Source organism: Osmerus eperlanus, chromosome 19 (assembly GCF_963692335.1).
Source record: "Osmerus eperlanus chromosome 19, fOsmEpe2.1, whole genome shotgun sequence".
In the NCBI taxonomy this organism is placed as follows: domain Eukaryota; kingdom Metazoa; phylum Chordata; class Actinopteri; order Osmeriformes; family Osmeridae; genus Osmerus; species Osmerus eperlanus.
The window spans coordinates 11,731,226-11,750,333 of record NC_085036.1 but is presented as its reverse complement, the minus strand read 5'-3'; the positions used below and the strand labels follow the sequence as shown (position 1 = coordinate 11,750,333).

At 49.0% G+C, this 19,108-nt stretch overlaps 4 protein-coding genes across 13 annotated transcripts; 2 read left to right on the top strand and 2 right to left on the bottom strand.

Moving 5' to 3' along the window:
- Positions 1-1,065: 1,065 nt before the first annotated feature.
- On the bottom strand, positions 1,066-8,880 carry LOC134039451 (zinc finger protein ubi-d4-like). Of its 4 annotated transcripts, XM_062485327.1 has the most exons (13): positions 8,820-8,880; positions 7,811-7,915; positions 7,474-7,634; positions 7,260-7,367; positions 6,909-7,042; positions 6,532-6,624; positions 6,135-6,213; positions 4,586-4,627; positions 3,395-3,532; positions 2,552-2,683; positions 2,362-2,474; positions 2,144-2,225; positions 1,066-1,735 (listed from the first exon to the last, which is right to left on the bottom strand). In XM_062485327.1, the coding sequence occupies exons 1-13, from the start codon at positions 8,849-8,851 to the stop codon at positions 1,659-1,661; spliced, it is 1,296 nt and encodes a 431-aa protein (XP_062341311.1). In that variant the 5' UTR covers positions 8,852-8,880; the 3' UTR covers positions 1,066-1,658. The 4 variants fall into 4 exon arrangements, with proteins under 4 accessions (XP_062341311.1, XP_062341312.1, XP_062341313.1 ...); XM_062485328.1 differs by lacking the exon at positions 4,586-4,627 and having other exon boundaries at positions 1,067-1,735; XM_062485329.1 differs by lacking the exon at positions 7,811-7,915 and having other exon boundaries at positions 1,067-1,735.
- Positions 8,881-9,313: 433 nt separating this feature from the next.
- ccdc61 (coiled-coil domain containing 61) lies at positions 9,314-13,567 on the top strand. 6 transcript variants are annotated; one of them, XM_062485321.1, is made up of 13 exons: positions 9,314-9,516; positions 10,236-10,416; positions 10,492-10,574; positions 10,665-10,825; positions 10,953-11,105; positions 11,205-11,412; positions 11,694-11,794; positions 11,903-12,126; positions 12,272-12,350; positions 12,452-12,655; positions 12,741-12,774; positions 12,877-12,946; positions 13,092-13,567. In XM_062485321.1, exons 2-13 carry the CDS (start codon positions 10,269-10,271, stop codon positions 13,184-13,186), a joined length of 1,560 nt encoding a protein of 519 aa, XP_062341305.1. In that variant the 5' UTR covers positions 9,314-9,516; positions 10,236-10,268; the 3' UTR covers positions 13,187-13,567. The 6 variants fall into 6 exon arrangements, with proteins under 6 accessions (XP_062341305.1, XP_062341307.1, XP_062341310.1 ...); XM_062485323.1 differs by lacking the exon at positions 9,314-9,516 and adding an exon at positions 9,531-9,677; XM_062485326.1 differs by lacking the exon at positions 9,314-9,516 and adding an exon at positions 9,531-10,123 and having other exon boundaries at positions 11,694-11,776; positions 11,906-12,126.
- A 1,237-nt stretch (positions 13,568-14,804) lies between these two features.
- On the bottom strand, positions 14,805-15,932 carry gig2o (grass carp reovirus (GCRV)-induced gene 2o). The gene is made up of 2 exons (XM_062486278.1): positions 14,969-15,932; positions 14,805-14,913 (listed from the first exon to the last, which is right to left on the bottom strand). Exon 1 carries the CDS (start codon positions 15,930-15,932, stop codon positions 15,261-15,263), a length of 672 nt encoding a protein of 223 aa, XP_062342262.1. The 3' UTR covers positions 14,805-14,913; positions 14,969-15,260.
- Positions 15,933-16,652: 720 nt separating this feature from the next.
- On the top strand, positions 16,653-18,520 carry LOC134039931 (succinate dehydrogenase [ubiquinone] cytochrome b small subunit A, mitochondrial-like). Of its 2 annotated transcripts, none has more exons than XM_062486130.1 (4): positions 16,653-16,802; positions 17,005-17,118; positions 17,238-17,388; positions 17,793-18,520. In XM_062486130.1, the coding sequence occupies exons 1-4, from the start codon at positions 16,754-16,756 to the stop codon at positions 17,956-17,958; spliced, it is 480 nt and encodes a 159-aa protein (XP_062342114.1). In that variant the 5' UTR covers positions 16,653-16,753; the 3' UTR covers positions 17,959-18,520. The 2 variants fall into 2 exon arrangements, with proteins under 2 accessions (XP_062342114.1, XP_062342113.1); XM_062486129.1 differs by having other exon boundaries at positions 17,235-17,388.
- The last annotated feature ends 588 nt before the right edge of the window (positions 18,521-19,108 follow it).

Below are 19,108 nucleotides of genomic sequence, written 5' to 3'. Positions count from 1 at the left end.
GTGTGTGAGCTTGCTTAGAAGAACCCAGCCAGCTAACTCTCACAGCTACTCTCTTGCCAGGCTCATCGCTGCCCTCCTGTGACGGACACTGGTAGTGCGCACAGACCATCTCAACCCAACATGGGCTAGGAAATGGGGAACCAGTAAAAGGGGATCTAGGTATGGACGTGGGCCCTGATGAGGTCCCACCACACTCAGAATTGCACAGGATACCCCCCAGAGTACCACTGAGGGGGGGGGCTCTTAACACACAGTATCTCTCTTACTGGGGGGCCCTTGGACTCAGTGTCCAGGACCCCCCCCAGGACCCCCCCGCCCCCGTCTTAAACGACATGTTACAGTCACATGATCTACTCAGTCACGTCACATGATCCCCTTACTGCCCTTCACAGAAGCCTATCATCACACCAGAGAAACAGGAAGTGAGCTACAGCAGGCGCTTCTACGCAGAACAGAGAAGCAGTTTAGGGCCGGGCCACGACGCCCGGAGGCCACGACGCCCGGAGGCCACGACGCCCGGAGGCCACGACGCCCGGAGGCCACGACGCCCGGAGGCCACGACGCCCGGAGGCCACGACGCCCGGAGGCCACGACGCCCGGAGGCCACGACGCCCGGAGGCCACGACGCCCGGAGGCCACGACGCCCGGAGGCCACGACGCCCGGAGGCCACGACGCCCGGAGGCCACGACGCCCGGAGGCCACGACGCCCGGAGGCCACGACGCCCGGAGGCCACGACGCCCGGAGGCCACGACGCCCGGAGGCCACGACGCCCGGAGGCCACGACGCCCGGAGGCCACGACGCCCGGAGGCCACGACGCCCGGAGGCCACGACGCCCGGAGGCCACGACGCCCGGAGGCCACGACGCCCGGAGGCCACGACGCCCGGAGGCCACGACGCCCGGAGGCCACGACGCCCGGAGGCCACGACGCCCGGAGGCCACGACGCCCGGAGGCCACGACGCCCGGAGGCCACGACGCCCGGAGGCCACGACGCCCGGAGGCCACGACGCCCGGAGGCCACGACGCCCGGAGGCCACGACGCCCGGAGGCCACGACGCCCGGAGGCCGTCAGCTCCCCTTGTATAGGAACCTATCGTGATGTTGTCAGCTCATATTAAAACCATGTTTGGCAACAACTGGAGGTGATGAAATGTGTCCTGTTCATTCGACAGCAATGGCCGTCCTCTCTTCCTCTCTGACGGAAGTAGATAAGATATTGTGTCAAATGCTATAACAACCACTATCATTACAACATATAAACCATTCACACCCTTTATAAGCTATACAAATATATAATTATACAAAAACGTTTCTTACTACGAAGGAGAATTGGCATTCTAGTTCATTCCAACTACTTCTCTGTCTACTAGTTGCCAAAACTGATATATCGTGGAATAAAAGGAGAATTTCATTCAGGATTCTTGGGACTTGGCTAAATTGACGAACAGTTAGAAAGGAGAGCCTGTGGGTGATTTGAACTGTGAACTGTGTAACAGTAATATGGAGCAGACCAAGGCGTATATTGCACAGGGGTTTTAAAGGTGTCCTTCCCTTTTCACGTCTTAGGTTCGTCTGTGGTACCAGCTTCTCTGCTGCCCCTCCACCTCTCCCCTGACAGAGAACCTCACTGCAGGGGTGTGTGTGTGTGTGTATATATCAAGACGGAGGGGCGTTCTGGTATATAGAGGCCTTGTCTTTCAGGAGGTCCAAACACAGGCGGCAGCTCCAGCTACCTGAGAGGAGGGAGGACAGAGGTCAGGATCGCACAACTCTACAACACACACACACACACACACACACTTACACGTTCACACACTCACACACCCGCACCATTACTGCATGTGGCAACTTCAGATCCTGGCTTGGTTTAATCACTGGGGACTAGCCCCCAGAGGCAGGCTGTTCAGGGCGTCAGGTGGCTGAGCGGTGAGGGAAGCGGGCTAGTAATCTGAAGGTTGCCAGTTCGATTCCTGGCCGTGCCAAATGACGTTGTGTCCTTGGGCAAGGCACTTCACCCTACTTGCCTCGGGGAGAATGTCCCTGTACTTACTGTAAGTCGCTCTGGATAAGAGCGTCTGCTAAATGACTAAATGTAAATGTTCAGGCACAGCGTAACCAGCCAGCAGGGCGTTCCAGCTCACCTTCTGGGGGCTCGTTCATGGGGGGGCTGAGGCAGTACATGTGGTAGCCTCGGTCACAGTCGTCACAGAACAGAAGCTGATCCTGAAGAACACAACATCAGGTTAACCAATAACTCTCCCAGCAGCCTGCACCCACAATATCAGGTAGATTGATGTGTTTATAACCCCAGGCCAGCAGCTACAGTTGAGCTAGCGGTCTGTTCCTCCCGCACACTCACGTCGTTCTCCGACGTGCCGCACATGTTGCAGCACTTGCACTCGATGCACTGCCAGCGGTAGGTCTTCACCGCTGCCATCATGACCGGGGTGAACTGCAGACAGGACGGGTGCCCTGGGGGAACAAACCGTCACAGAGAGACTACCACAGAGAGACTGAGTGTGTGTGTGTGTGCGTGTGTGTTCCTGTACCTGAGCGACCACAGTCTGAACAGGACACCAGTTCTTCTGACTGGCCCGTCTTGTGGTTGGTCTTGGAGTCCCCCAGGCAGAAGTCACAGTAGTTGTTAGGCAAGGCCAGCCCGTCCGGCCCTTTCTTGGGGGCTGGGAGAGAGAGAGAGACGGGATACAGGTCAATGGGTACAGCACAGCAGTAACTCTAACCCATTTGACTGCAGATCAAGAGGTTGCAGGTTCAAATCCCCTTTTAGCTCTGCGTTGCTGGTTAAAGAGGTGTCTTCTGAAGAACTAAATTTTTTATGGATAGGGATGGAGGTCATGAGTGTGGGAGGTGCGGTAGTCCTGGTATCACTGGGTCTACACTGTAGCACTCTCCTGGAAGGGGGGGGGGAAGAGAGAGAGGGAGAGAGAGGGGGGGGAGAGAGAGAGAGGGAGAGAGAGGGGGGGGGAGAGAGAGGGGGGGGAGAGAGAGAGAGGGACAGAGAGGGGGGGAGAGAGAGAGAGGGAGAGAGAGGGGGGGGGGGAGAGAGGGGGGGAGAGAGAGAGGGGGGGGAGAGAGAGGGAGAGAGAGGGGGGGGAGAGAGGGAGAGAGAGGGGGGGGAGAGAGAGAGGGAGAGAGAGGGGGGGGGAGAGGGAGAGGGGGGAGAGAGGGAGGGAGGGGGGGGAGAGAGAGGGAGAGAGAGGGGGGTGGGGAGAGAGAGAGAGGGAGAGAGAGGGGGGAGAGAGAGAGAGGGAGAGAGAGGGGGGGAGAGAGAGAGAGGGAGAGAGAGGGGGGGGGAGAGAGAGAGAGAGGGGGGGGGAGAGAGAGAGAGAGAGGGAGAGAGAGGGGGGGGAGAGAGAGAGAGGGAGGGTTACTTTTGGGTTCGTCGGGCTGTGGAGGTGGGGTGTCGTGGACCTCAGCCTCCTCCTTGTCCTCGCCCTCCTCCTCTGCCAGGTGGGAGTGAGCGTAGTGGTAGCTCAGGCCCGGACGGTTCTTGTAGCGCTTCCCACAGACTGCCAAAGAAAGACGGGAAGAAAAAGGGAAAGGTATGAAAACAAAAAACACGCGTGGAGACGCCCTCCCTGTTAGAAAAACACGGGTGAGAACGCAGAATGGTTTTTGTGTTTTGATGCATTTCGAATACGCATCAAAACACATCATATCCGTTCATTGTATGTGTTCAGATGTCACATGCCTTTAAGAAACGAGATGAGACTGGTCTAGAGGTGAGGTGAGAGAAGTTACCAGAATAAGAACTACAAATAGATTGTGGTTGTGAAGAAGCACAATGACCTGTGTGTGTGTGTGGGCGGGGGGGGGGGGCTGGCAGCAGCCAGCAGAACCTTTCCTCTCCTTCCTCCCTCAAGCTGTTCCCCACCCAGACTCATACACCATCCCTCTGGTAGGGCCACGAGCCCCCACCCTCGCCCCCAGCTGGGTGGACATGACCAGGCCTGTGTCAGGCCCCAGGACAGCAGCCAGGACACAGACCAGGCCTGAGACTGAGGCACCGCTATTCAACTGTGGAACAGTGGGACCAACAGGCCCCCCAAGGCTTGAGGCAGCTTCAAGACAAAAGCAGAAAGCACCATTTCCCTCTAAAGTAAGAGAGAAGAGGAACAAGGGGGGGTGGTTAGTTAACCCTAACCCATGCATTTCCTGAGGGGAACTGTATTGGGCCATGTGTGATTTAATCTCCACGACAACACACGTCTATGGCAATTATCTTGCTGTCTTCTCTCGTGTCTAATTTCATGTATGATGTGAATAACTGTATAAACTAAATGTCACAGTCCAGAACTAATATCAGGAATAAGATTAAGCTATTAGATAAGCTCTAATAACATGGCAGCTTTGTAACCCCTTTAACACACACACAAAAACACACACACAGAAGGACACACAAGTGTGCGCGCACACACAGAAACACACACACAGAAACACACTCACACACACACAGACAAAAATAATCCAAACATGCAGTGAGCAGAAGAGAAGCAAAGAGAAGCGAAAAGGAGAGAGGCAGGTCGGAAAAAAAACTCAAAAGGAATGAGAGAGAAATATACCTCGTTCGGAAGGTTTGGAACTATGCTTTTGTTTGAAAGTGTCTGAAAGAGAGGGAAAGAGAACAGGGAGACAGAGAGCACAGACAGAGCCTCAGACGGGGAACTCCAACCTGGCCGGTCAGAGTTTGAGCCGTGGAGACACTTTGTGGAACATGGGAGAGCAGCAGGAACATGGGAGAGCAGCAGCAGGAACATGGGAGAGCAGCAGCAGGAACATGGGAGAGCAGCAGCAGGAACATGGGAGAGCAGCAGCAGGAACATGGGAGAGCAGCAGGAACATGGGAGAGCAGCAGAAACATGGGAGAGCATCAGGAACATGGGAGAGCAGCAGGAACATGGGAGAGCAGCAGGAACATGGGAGAGCAGCAGGAACATGGGAGAGCAGCAGCAGGAACATGGGAGAGCAGCAGGAACATGGGAGAGCAGCAGAAACATGGGAGAGCAGCAGCAGGAACATGGGAGAGCAGCAGGAACATGGGAGAGCAGCAGGAACATGGGAGAGCAGCAGCAGGAACATGGGAGAGCAGCAGCAGGAACATGGGAGAGCAGCAGCAGGAACATGGGAGAGCAGCAGGAACATGGGAGAGCAGCAGGAACATGGGAGAGCAGCAGGAACATGTGAGAGCAGCAGGAACATGGGAGAGCAGCAGCAGGAACATGGGAGAGCAGCAGAAACATGGGAGAGCAGCAGGAACATGGGAGAGCAGCAGAAACATGGGAGAGCAGCAGCAGGAACATGGGAGAGCAGCAGGAACATGGGAGAGCAGCAGGAACATGGGAGAGCAGCAGCAGGAACATGGGAGAGCAGCAGCAGGAACATGGGAGAGCAGCAGCAGGAACATGGGAGAGCAGCAGGAACATGGGAGAGCAGCAGGAACATGGGAGAGCAGCAGGAACATGGGAGAGCAGCAGGAACATGGGAGAGCAGCATAAACATGGGAGAGCAGCAGGAACATGGGAGAGCAGCAGGAACATGGGAGAGCAGCATAAACATGGGAGAGCAGCATAAACATGGGAGAGCATCAGGAACATGGGAGAGCAGCAGGAACATGGGAGAGCAGCAGGAACATGGGAGAGCATCAGGAACATGGGAGAGCAGCAGGAACATGGGAGAGCAGCAGGAACATGGGAGAGCAGCAGGAACATGTGAGAGCAGCAAGAACATGGGAGAGCAGCAGCAGGAACATGGGAGAGCACATCTCAAGCAGCTCGTGTCAAGAAATTCTCCCAGAAGTTTATGTTGTCATCATATATATCGTTATTAGTCATAAATATAAATGTGTTGGGTTCACCCATTGTATGGTCTACTGTGTATTCCCCATCTCTGTGACGCCATGCTATGTGGCTCAGACCCATTTAGCCCGACACAGAGAACACAAAGGCCACAAGGCCAGTAGTGAAGGGTTTGGTCTAAGCTGTGTAGATCACCACCCCATAGGCTCCCCCCACCTCCTCACCCCCCCCCTCCCCTCCTCCCTCCCTCCCTCCCCTCCCTTCCCTCCCATCCCCTCCGCCCCTCCCTTCCTCCCCCTCCCCTCCAGAGACTCACTGTCACAGGCGTAAGGCTTGTCCTTGTCCTCCAGAGCTGCTGCAGCATCCGGTTTCTTCCTGCTGCTCGCTCCTCTGCCCTGAACACACACATGACATGTTACATTCACGACATGTTACATACATGACACGTCACATACATGTAGCGGACGCTTTTATCCAGAGCGACGTACAGAAACCCCAGCAGGAAATCAAGAATGGGAACACTAACGGTGTCCAGACGATGTCAGTATTTACCAGGCACAGTGTAAAGTAGGTCTCCTCCACTCATCTCTCTGAGTAACCATGACAGCCACCCCTGGCCCACAGTAACCATGACAGCCACCGCTGGCCCACAGTAAGTAGTGGTCCTCCAGCCATGTTCCCCTACACAGATCTACTAAGATGAGTGTCCTCACCTTCCCCTTCCCTTTGCCTCGCCGCTTCGGGGTGTCCTCCTCGTAATCTTCATCGTCCAAATCATCCAGGAAGTCATCCGGCTCCAGGACTCTCTGTGTGGGAAGGAGGCGGGGTCAGGAAGGTTGATGTCATTGTCCCTTCTGTCATGCCCCCTTCAAGACTAATCAAATCAAATGAATTTAGAATAGCCCTTTTTTTGCAAGAAAAGTCGCAGGGGGGGGCTTCACAGAAGTCCACAAATCAGCACGTGTAACCAACCTAGACCCTCAATGAGAAACTGTTAATGATGAAGGTGGAGACTGACTCAATGCAAAGTGTCTATGATAAGGTGATGTATTCATTCTACTGACCTTACCTACCCCGTCCCCAACAGTACCTTTCTGGGGTCTTCGTCTGGGACCCGCAGATCCGGGGGCCCCCGCTTGTCCAGGGGCTCCCCCTTCAGGAGGGCCTCCAGGCTGCTGCCATCGGAGGCCCCCAGGACATCCCTCTTCAAGCCCAGGTCCAGCTCTGGAGGAGAGGAGACACACAGAGCCACACTCAAGAGGATGGACCTCACCACTTTAACACAGTGAGCCGTGTTATGTACACATAACCAGGCCTACCTGGGTATAAGGGTAGGTATATCTTAGCGGTAAAGCGTTTCAGTACAGATCAATGGTTGCAGGTTCAAATCTCCCTCCGCATGCCACTTTTGAAAGCGTCTGCTAAGAATGCACCCTTTTACCTGACTTGAGAGAGGGGAAAGCCAGTCTGGGGTCCTCCGGAGGATGGGCTCTTCTTCTCTTCCTCCACCTCCTGGACGGGTACGTGTACAGCTGCCCAGGAGCCATGCCTGGGGGCGGAAGCAGCAGAAGAAGAATGACTGTGGCGCTGTGGGAAACATACACCTTGACACTCTCCCCCCCCCCCCCCCCCCCCCGTGTGTGTGTGTTTCTCACCTGGGCCCCTGTGTCGCTTCTCCATCCAGATGTAGCAGTTGCTCTGCGCCACGCCCGTCTGAGAGTCCAGGAAGGGCATGCGCACGCTCCTCTCTGCGCACAGGCGGGCATTGTAGTTATGGCATTGCTCCATGGCATCTCTATAGTACTGCTCTCCCAGCCTGCAGAGTCAGCAAAGCCAGGGACAGGTCAGTACAATAATAACAAGGTATAGTAATGTATTCATTTAGCAGACGCTTTGGTCCAAACCGACGTAAAGAGGGGATTTGAACCCACAACCTCTTGATCTGCTGTCAAATGCTCAAACACAGCTATAACCCTCCTGGGAAAAGACTACCTGATGTGAGTAGCTTTACAGGACCACCAGAAAGGTATTAGTGGAGTTCTGGTTGAAACCTTAAGGTTAGTGCTGGTGCCTGGGAACAGCAGTTCCTGGTATCTGCTGTGAATGCGTCAGCAGAAATACATTTCCATTGGTAATCATAGCTGGGGTATATTTCCTCAGAATGCGTTGTCATGGAGCAAGAAAGGTATTGGTTCGTGTTCGCTGTACGTTTTAAAAGACGTGTTTTATAACTGACGTTCTTCTCTTCTATTCTCTTAACAAAAAATTACAATGTGAGACGGCTGTCTCCCCTCCGTTTGGTTGCGATCCTTCACTTTTAGATTCGAGTGGTTTGTGTGCGCGCTCCCACGAGGGGGTGCTTTTCAGCGCGGGGGGGCATCTGGGGGCACAACACCGGATTAACTCATTCTAAAACTAGCGTTACTCCAGTGGAAATAAATGTACAGTTAAAGTGATAACAAATGAGATTACACTGATTTGGGTAAGGTGTTGAAGGTACGCTTGTTCCGTTATGAACACAATTTAGGGTATCGGTTGCTCGTTATATTATAACCATAATCAAGTACATATTCATGGATTTTATACGACGCTACGGTAGTATTTATGTCTGGGCATTAGTCCAAGAATAGCTGCCACACTTCTAAATCTATCTAATCTAACCAAAAACAGCATTAGAAAAGTAGGATTACTCTCCACCTAAATGGCCATCTATGGAATTAAAAAAGGTGTTAGCTAGCAAGCTATATAATCCAATTTGGCATTGCTACGGTAATGAATCATGTTAGACTAATGATGTCTTTACGGTGGTAACAGCTAGCTAAAGCTATCGTAGCTGCAGCCGACCACCGAAAGGTTGCCAACTTTAGGTTACTTTGCCAATACAATGTAACAACTATATGTAGGTACTTATACGTTTTATTTAAACAGGTAGTGTAAATACAGTCCAAATGTAGCTGAATTTGAACACTTTAGGTATCTGTAGAAAAAGAGAATCACTTACAGTTTGACAACATTTTCAACAACCGCCGCCATCTTGGTTTTGGCTCATTGTTGATTTGCGCATGCGCAAATATTATTAACAGAAAACCTCAGTAAAAAAGTAACCAATACTTTTTTTCATCATTTAGACTCGGCATATTGCTTAAAAAATTCTGTCAATTTAAGTAGTTAGGTTCAGATTACAGATCACACCGACATGTTTTGGTTTTTAATCCGGTAATATATACGATCCTGCAGATGTCGTTCTTCTGCCTAAACGTTAGGCTAAAAATGAAAAATAATAATACATATCCTACTTGGCATTTGAGTTACATGTACACTGTGTATTAATTATTTTATTTTGCAGCCATTTGATTCACAGCGCATTAGTATGAATATATCGTACGGTGCACACACATTAGCTATATTTCCCAATTTACTGTCACACAATAATACAATAACGACTGCTGCTTCCCTGCAGCGAGAAGGGAACCGAGAAATCACCTGAAGTGATTTAAACTAAGGCTTCAGCCAGGCATTGATGATGTCCCGCAGAATCCCTTATAGCTTTTGTCCTGAAACTTTATCAGGTTGTGAGTGACGGTAGCAGTACACAATTAGATGTCTTAATATATTTTTCGACCAATAGCTCTACTACGGGGGCGGTAGTTTAACATTCCCGGTGATTGAACCAGTGGCGGCGGCTTACAAACTGTCAGGTAGGTCTTACAGTAGCTAGGCAGTGTCTTTCAGTTGATCAAAAAGCATGCTAACAACTTAGTTAGCCAGCAAGGAGTAATCTGTTATCCAATGATATATTTGATACGATATACCGTTGGAGTGTACTGTGGATCGTTTTTCGAGGAAATCAATAGGACGGGTATGCTGTAACTTGCTAGCTAGGACGAGCTTAGCAAGTTAGCCTTCTGACTTTGGCTTTGTGGCTGTGATGTCTCGAGTCTAGGAAGACTGACTGTACACATTTATAGATGCTAGACTGGCAATGAGGATTAAAACAGAAGATGAGACTGATAGCAAAGACAATGTAGTTTACAGGTCTAGTCGACAATCATCAGGAGCCAGCAACTCATCGTCCAGCAATTTGTACAATTTTAGCTAGTTAAAGATAGCTCTAGCTATTTTGTTAGCCAGCTAGCTAGGTAGCTATGCACCAGCTGTGCTGCGTAACGTTAGACACTAGCTAGCCTGCGGTGGCAATCTTGAGTCCTTTTAATCCGTCAGATAGTATGCAAATTGATGGACCAGAAGTAGCGAACCTTATCTAACTTGCAGACATGCAATGGCGTTAGCCCATTTTGTACAGAGGTGTGTTACATTTGCATCTACGTTGTAGTTAACGGCTTCACCTCCAAGATCATTGCCGTGATCATTAGTGTAACACCACCGGTAAGGTTAACTACGCTAATGTGATTTGCAGTGAGGTTGCCAACGTGCAAACGATTTGAGAACTATGGAGGTGGGCTCTACGGTGTTGGAGGATATTGTTTTCCGAGGAGTGGAGTTTTCCGTCAAGATAGAGCTCGAGGAGAGGATACTGGTTGTCGAAATTTCGGACCCAATGACAGCTGATCAATGGAGAGGAGAATTTGACCCTGCATGTAAGTGAGCATCCATAACATCAATGTGTTTCATAACGTACAGACCACCAGGGTGACTGGCATCTTATTTCCCAGATATTGAGGACCTGACTCGCAAAACTGGCAACTTCAAGCAGTTTCCCATCTTTTGCAGCATGTTGGAGTCTGCAGTCAGAAAGGTAAGTCTGACCTGCAATATAGATTCTAGAATCTATACACACGTAAGAGTAGTTTAAGTGAGTGTGAGTAACAGCTGCATGTTCCTTCAGACCAGCGAGTCGGTGACCCTTGACCTTTTGACCTACGCTGACCTGGAGCTCCTGCGCAACAGGAAGGCTGGAGTCGTAGGTCGTCCCCGTGGCCAGCAACAGTCTCCTGCCCTGAGTGCTAAAAGATACCTCATCCTCATTTACACAGTGGAGTTTGACAGGTGTGTCTTCCAGACGTATTCGCAGACATACCTTGTTTATAACTGCTCATTACTTACACCATCCGGTTGTTGACTTCCATGACTAATGTGTGATAAATGACTGCTTGATGTTACCATGTCACTGCAGGATCCACTACCCGCTCCCCCTGCCCTACCAGGGCAAGCCTGACCCTGCAGCCCTGCAGAAGGAGATCCGCGTCTTGAGGGCTGAGCTCAACGCACTCACCAATCACGGAGGTCACAAACCAGCGGAAACAGAGATTTGTCGTCTACGGGCAGAGTAAGTGCATCCCCCTGTACATCCATCTGGAATACTGTTATATTCTAAGCCTTACACAGCCTCAGGATCAGGTGTCTTATTAGGCTTTGTGGTTTTCAGACTGGGTCTGGTGAAAGAGGAGAAGGAGGCCCTTGCCGTGGCCCTGGAGAGGCTGCGGGTGGTTGGGGCGGCTGCCACCCCTGGCGGAGGGGCCCGTGGGCTCCGGGACGTGGTGAGGGGCCTGGAGGAGCAGCTGGTCAGGGAGAGGGCCAAGACCCAACGCTCGGCGAGTAAACGAGGCCAGGAGCAGCGCTTTCTGGTGGAGCAGGTTGGTCGTTTTCCATTTAAATATATATAAAAATATATAACGGTATGATCTTTTGGGAGCATATATGAAGTTGTCTGTAACATTGCTTGTAAAAAATTCGATTAATGAATAAATCTGGACGTACCTTTCTAATGTGGCATGTTATTTACAAGAATTAACGTTAAAGGTATCTGTTACAGTAAAGTATTTGTTTTGATTATGAAATACGTAGATTTAAATGGTTATGGTTCATGAAAACATTTTTAGGTCTGATTCTAAAATGTGGTTGTTGTTTCTCGTAGTTGGAGGAGCTGAGGGCATCGGAACGCTCTCTCCGGATCCGTGTGAAGAGTTTGACAAACGAGCTGGCCTTGCTACGGAGAGGGTTAGACAATCTAAGCATGTATATCTTTCCCTTTTCTCTCTCTCTTTCAGTCATTCACTCACAAACACTTCCTCCCGGCCGCCCCCCCGCCCCTCTGTCTGATGTGCGTCCTGCGCGTGTCTTCAGCAGGTTGACTCCGACCCTCTCGGGGCGCAGTAACTCCCGCGGGGACGGGGACATCCGACGTTCGCTTTCCCGCGAGCGGAGCGTGGGCCGCGTGGTGGTCAGGGCTCGTTCGGGGTCGAGGGAGCGGATAGAGGACAGGGGTCGGAGGTCGGAGGACCGGGGGCGGAGGGCGGACTCCTCGGGGCCTCTCGCCCACATCCGCAGACCATCACCGTCTCCCACAGGTACTCTCTCTCTCTCTCTCTCTCTCTCTCAATCTCTCACCCTACCGTCATTCAGATTCATATTGGAAATTCACTGTTTTAACAACAAACGAGTGTAAAGTCGTCTGTTATAAGACTTAGACTTGTACAACTTGTTCATATTTAGGATTGCCGGCACCGCGTTTCGACCCCACCGCCTACATCCAGGACAGACAGCGCAGACAGAGAGAAGCAGAGCTCAAAAGGTTCGTTCCTCTCCTCCTCTTGCCGTCTGTTTCTTTGTCTCCACCCCGCCCCCTGTCCTTCATCCCGGCTGGGTTGTGTTCCTCTCTCGTGTCTCCCCCAGCCAGAGGAAGGTCCGGAGGGACATGCTGGCATCTCCGGTTGTCCTAGAGAGAGGGCGCTCCCGCTCCAGAGAGGCCTATCAGCAGGTCCGGACGGGCAGCACGGGAAGAGGGAGGAGCGTGTCTGTGGAGAGCAGGAGGAGCAGACAGTCTTCTGAGAACTCCTTAGCAGACATGGATGAGTTGGCCCAGCCTCTCACCTCCAGGTAGACTAACACGTCTCCTGCTCACGGCCACGTGACATATGGGTCTTTGTTTGCGAGTCATGAATTGTGTTTTGTGTGTTTACAGAGGGAGGAAGCAGACGTATAATGGCCCTACAATGGTAAGTGAGGATTTAAAGGTGACATCGGCTTCTACCCTTAGCTCGCCGTCGATTCTAGCCATCTCCATAGCAACGTTGAGTGACTGTTGTGTATCTCTTTAGCCCAGAGGAAGACTTGGGAACAGGAAGCCACTATGCAGCACTCCCACTTACAGGATGCGACCCGAGAAAGGTAAACAATCGATCCCCAAATGAAAGCAGCTGTCAACCAAAGAGTAGATGCCAAGCTATGAATGTTCCTGCCGATCGCTTAACGTTTATCCTGCATGTTTGTACCTGAACCCTGGTATGAAAGTCTGCTGTTCTCTCCTCTCCAGAGAGCTCCTTGGATGCAGGGACCGATCTCACTGAGATTGATGCCAGACTGCAGGCTCTCCAGGACTACATGAGGGACCTGGACACAGGACACTAACACCATGAGCTCTACCAACCTCAGAGACACTTGAAGAGACATGAGGCCTCTCCTCACCTCTGTTGAGCCTGGGACCCAGACACTCCCAAGCATGAGCCCAGCTGTCACGGAGGAACAATGCTCTCTGTCACCTCATGTTAGAGTCCCCGATGGTGATACAGGTAGCCTCCCACTGTGAAGGATATCAAGCTCCTGGTTGTTTGTACTGGGCCTTCAGGACCGATAGATGTTTTGTACCAGGATTTTATGTGTATTTTGACTTTTAAAATAGATTTCCTCTTTTGCACAATATGTGGCTTATGAATGTTAGGCCTGTTGTTTAGTTTTTTTTTTTTTTGACATGTTTGAGTCTGTAAATAATATAACTTTATTTTAATCATTTTGGGGGTGTTCTGTTTTTTGTATTTTTTAAAGGTTCCTGTTTTTGTTAATGAAACGTGTCTCTTCATTTCTCACAGCTCTTATCAGTCTGCATCAATAGAACAGTTTTACCAGGTGTGTGTATGCCTTTACCTCTTACATGAATGTTAAACTGTCCCTAAACCATCACTACCCCCCACAAGGCAAACGGGGTAGAGGACGACCCAAAAACACCTGGAGAAGGAGCACAGAGCAGGAATTTAAAAAGAAGGGGCTGTTATAGTATTTCCCCCAGAACATATCCAGAAGCTGAGAGAGACAGATGGTTTCTTACCTGTACCTTTACCAACAGCTCTGCTCAGGCTAGAATAGCCAGGCCCTACTGGCTCTCTAGAAGCATCCACGCATCCCACTTGGAAGACAATTAAAGTGTCAGTCCTTGACCTGTCATTTGTCAGCGCACCCTAATGATGTTATAGGGGAAAACCCACCGTCACTCCAGAGTGGACATTCGACATCCATGTATCCATGGCAGACCTGGACATGCTCACAGGCCCCCTTCACCACATACATACAACTTGGAAACAGCTGGAGGGGATGGCTCAAGACAGACGAGGGTGGAAACAATTCATCAATGGCCTATGTTCCGTGAGGAATATAAAGGCCTAAAAAAAACAACAACACATCACTCATCTCTAGTGTTTTGTATTGATGGTAGACAGGAGCTGAGGTGTGAGATCTAGTCTACTAAACTGAGAAGAAGCTTGTATGTACTATACCACCAACACATCCTCAGTGCTGGTCTCTGACGTCTGGAAGATGACAGACCCCTTGCTACTAGAATGCTGTGTCGAGAACATTTTCCAGTTGCAAGAATGATGAGGCCTACGAGTAAAGAGTATTAGGAAGCTATACTCAACTCAGTATAATTCACTCCTATTCTGCTCTGTAGGGTCCAGATTATGATGTGCTCTCTCATCAGCGCACACCGCTGAGACACAGATTGGCTTCAGGACTGACTGCATGTATGTAGTTCTCTCAGTTCGTTGAGCTGAAGGTTTTCCCTCGGGCTGTGAGTAGGGAACAGCTGCCCCTCCAGCTGGCTGAGTCTCATTAATGAACAGCCACGACCTCCTCGTGGACTTTGCTCTCCTGGGAACATCTGGGCTCCATTCCCAGCTGCTCATCTCTGGCCTGATCTACTGAGAGGTTTGTACACACTATATTTACTCTTAATACTTAAATTACATATTTATTTAGCAGACGCTTTCATACAAAGTACAAGTCATGTATATAGAGAATACAGTAGAAGATGAAGGATCAGAAGTGCAGAGTTCTAGTTAACAGTAACTGTTAACTAGAACTGCCTTAAGTCTGCCTTAAGTCTGACCACTGCTAAGTGCAGTGGTCAGACTTAAGGACCGGTCTGTATTTACTATCCACATTGTATAGTAACATCTCAGCTACCAGTGACCAAGACTGAAAATTGCAAGACTTGTGTCTTGAGATTTAAGACATATTTGTCTTATGTGGAATGGTTCCTGTGAGATGTTGCCCCTTATTTGGGCACTGACATACACAGGAGTCAAAATAGGGGTAGAGTGCCTTTTTGGGGCAGATTTATTAACTATTCTCTAAATGATTTGCTTACAATGTTTAATTAATATTTGAAAAGTAAAATTGTGAAATATTTTATATGCTATAAAATAGTGTTCTAACACAAATTAGGACACTTGTGCTTTTTCTGAAAGGGGCAAATTTGCTTATTGCATTTCCAGCAGTTTTGGAGAGGGTGAGGTCCGGTGGAAGACGCCTGACGGCAAATACATCCTGACCCTTCCTCTGCCCTTTTCTTCGTTTTAATCTGACGCCGCAGCTTGTGGCGGGTCTCATCATCAATGCAGCAAGCAATATCCACAACTTCAATCCTGGCCGGATCCCACACACAGTCCTCTTCACGTCCTGACTTGATGGAAGTGATTCCACTATTGGGAGGCACCCAGGCACAATCATACTCCACATGCCATGTTTTCTGGAGTGGATGGTTATCGCAGTCAATTTTCTTTACTTTGCCCACCCTCACATTTAATTTGAACACCACGGCATCTTTTTTGTCAGTGTGTTGCGGGTAGCACTTTGCCTTATCGATGTTGCGACTCACGTAGACACCCGCTCCCAACAGTCCATCTCGGGACCGTTGAAAACCGTTGTCGATTATATCCTCAGCATATTTCAGATATGTACCGTGAAACATGGTGTACACGCGCCCTGATGTGGGCTCCTGAGCAGTACGCAGTCCACTCTTCTCTTCCACCGCTTCCCAACCGGAGAAATTGATTTCCATCTCGACAAACTTACACCAAGACGATATTTCTGTGGGCAACATAGTAAACAAAAGTGATCAATATTGCCTTGATAAAGCTTAACACTCCTGACACTCCCTTTATATATAAAGTTTAGCATTATATGTAGTTTTTATAACAACACTCACCTGTTGAGGGGCAGGATATGCTATGTTTTACTTTCACTTTTGATTCTCACGATGGGACTTATCTTTCATTTGTGGTTACGTTTTTAAAGTCGCATTACCCTATATGGGCTAATCAACATGCATAGAAAATAACATTTCACACGCTGCCTTAGTACATGACTTGTGGTAGGCCTAATTGCTTCTAAGATAAATGAATTAATAGGTCAACACGCTCTACAGTTAAGGAGATTTGGCTAAATCTTGGCATAATGTAGGGTAGACTAGTTTACCGGTGACCCACATATGGTCTGTAACTGTCCCATTTGGGAGTTGAACAAAATGATCATTGGATGTAGGCCAGGCCTATGTGTGTTTATATATAGGCCTATAGATATACCCAAGCTAGATTGGCAGACACACTCCAAAGCTTAGCAATGAAGCTTTGGCGAAGGTGTAGAAAGCTTGTGGGCGCTTCGCGTCCTCCAAGCGCAATAAGTGCACCTGCAGGAGCAGTACCACGTTATTATGTAGGCCTATACATTCGCGACGGACCGGAGCCTTGCCCGTCCCACCTGAAGAGGGCAGCAAAACATCGTTGTAGCGTCCGGCACATGAATCGGAAGGGAAGAAGAAGAAAGCAGGACGGAAGGCGGCTTGTAGAATTCTTGAATAACGGGAGCATCTCAGTTGCGCAACCAACCTATCCGTGCTTATGACCTTGCCAAAGTAGTACCATCATGGCTTGCGCAGTTAGGAAGACCAGCCTGTGTATTAGAGGCATTAAACGTAAGTTTAAAATTGAGCATGATTTATGTGTTTAGCAAACAGACCATTTCCCACAATAGCCCAATACATTTGTGTCGTGAACGAAGTGTCAAATGGGACAACTACTGTAGAAATACAATTTCACTCATCCCTTTTTGTTTGTTGTTTGTTTTGAGTGTCTGAAGTCATTGTTTCTAAGCATATTGTTTATTTTCCTCCTCAGCTCTGTGTCTGAACTCCCTCTTGTCTCGAGGACTGGTGGTGGCGAGCAGAAAGAGATGGGATGAAGAACCGCACAGACTCGCGACAGTGAGACGTTCCGTCACAACCCACTCAGGTAAATTGTGCGCCTGTTTGTTTTGGATTAAAACATATTGTGTGCGTGCGTATAGGCCTATGGGAATGCCAGAAAAAGACCAGCACTAAACTCGTTCTTGTATTTATAACACTTAGCAGCTGCTTTGGTCTCCAAGGCTGCATCCACGCACTGGACGAGTGAAAGAGTAGTCAGCGTCGTGTTACTGGGAATGGCCCCCGCAGCTTACCTGTACCCGGGCGCAGTGTTGGACTTCTCCGTTGCAACAGCACTTACTCTCCATGGTCACTGGTAGGTCAGAATCTATCTTGGTTTCCATAGGAGGAGAACATAGCTTACAACGGGTTAAAGAAGAGGATATGCTATAAACTTGTCTGAATGTGTCCCATACTTGCTAATGACTATAATCATCACCTATATGCTTTGGGTTAACCACTGAACTAACCACTTGACTTTCCACCAACCAATGAAATTCTCAGAAATGCATGTCTGGGCCTTGATGATCTGATATTCTTAATAAATAGGCCTAAACTATTTGTATTTTGCTAAGGATAAATATGTCTGCTAAATGAATAAATGGTCTAAAGATGTTATGTTGTACTTATGGACTGTGTGTCCAAAAGTCTAAAAGCTTCTGATCAGTGAAAAACTGTGGAGTAAAAATGACCTCATGTTTCCATCCTGGTGGTTCACAGGGGGGTCGGCCAGGTAGTAACAGACTATGTCCACGGTGACCTGAAGATCAAGCTGGCCAAAAGCGTTCTGTTTGTCACTTCCATGGTGACCTTCGCTGGTCTGTGCTACTTCAACTACAACGATGTGGGCCTCTGCAGAGCAGTGGCCATGCTCTGGGGTCTGTAGGCATGACTGACGGAGGAAATAACATTATTCACTGCCTGGACCAATATACCTGGACCTGTGTTCAGACTCAAGGGAAGGGGGGGAGGGGTAATATTGTTTGCAATGTCTGTATGTTTTGTTTCAAAATTGCCCTCAAATAATGCACAGTATGTGCCAATAACAAAGCTTTGAGCATCTGTGTACATATAATATATAGAATAATCAATTTTTGAAATCTAGATATAATAATCAATTTTGTTCTTGTCGAGACACGCTTGCATCTGTCAAAAAGCGGGGGAAGTGCACATATTGTAGATTAGTTTCCTGTATAGGCCTGTAGTTAAGGTAAAGAAGTGGAGATTATCAAGCATTTCCTTTGTTGAGTTTGTAGTGACACTGATTGCTGTCAACCTGTGAACAAAAATAACTTTGGCGTCTGATCATGCTGCTTCTGAATGATAATTATTTATGTAAATAATAAAAGATGAATGAAGGAATTTCTAAAACCAAATACAGGCCATGCATGAATCAGATCTGAATCACTTTACTGTTGCCTCAATGTCAAATAAAAATGTAGTCATTGCATGGCTTTTGTAGCGGGGTTTGCTCGTTTAAAGATATAAAATACTTAATTTATCATAAAGTCTGGGGCACCACCCTAATATTGGTTTAGGACATTAGGGAATCCTATGTTTAATATGTAATAATCAGTCTCATCTTTAGGAATGAATTCGTTCTAAGAGTAGAGCCAATCGTAACATCAGTGAACACGCACGTCAAAATATCTTTACAATGAATTTATTCAAGTAAGGTAAACAGATCTTATGAAAAGTTGGATTATGGGTTTGATATGAGAGATTGGTTTCAATGAACAGAATGAAATGGTCTAACTTAAAGAAAGGCAGAAATTGTACAGTCAGTGATTACATCCTTACAAATCATAAACAGAGCTCACGCCAATGCCATGTCGAGGGGGAAAGAGCGTTAGCCATAGTTACGTTTGATCAGGGGTTGATCAATGATGTTGAGGGCGGTTTGCGCCAAAGGTCCATTTGAAGAATCTGAAGTCACAGCGCGGCTGCGCTGGGTCATGTGACTGAGTCTGCGGGATCTCAGTGAAGTCGCATTTGGAATTGCGTTTTTGGTTCTTCTGTTGAAACGTCCAGATAGT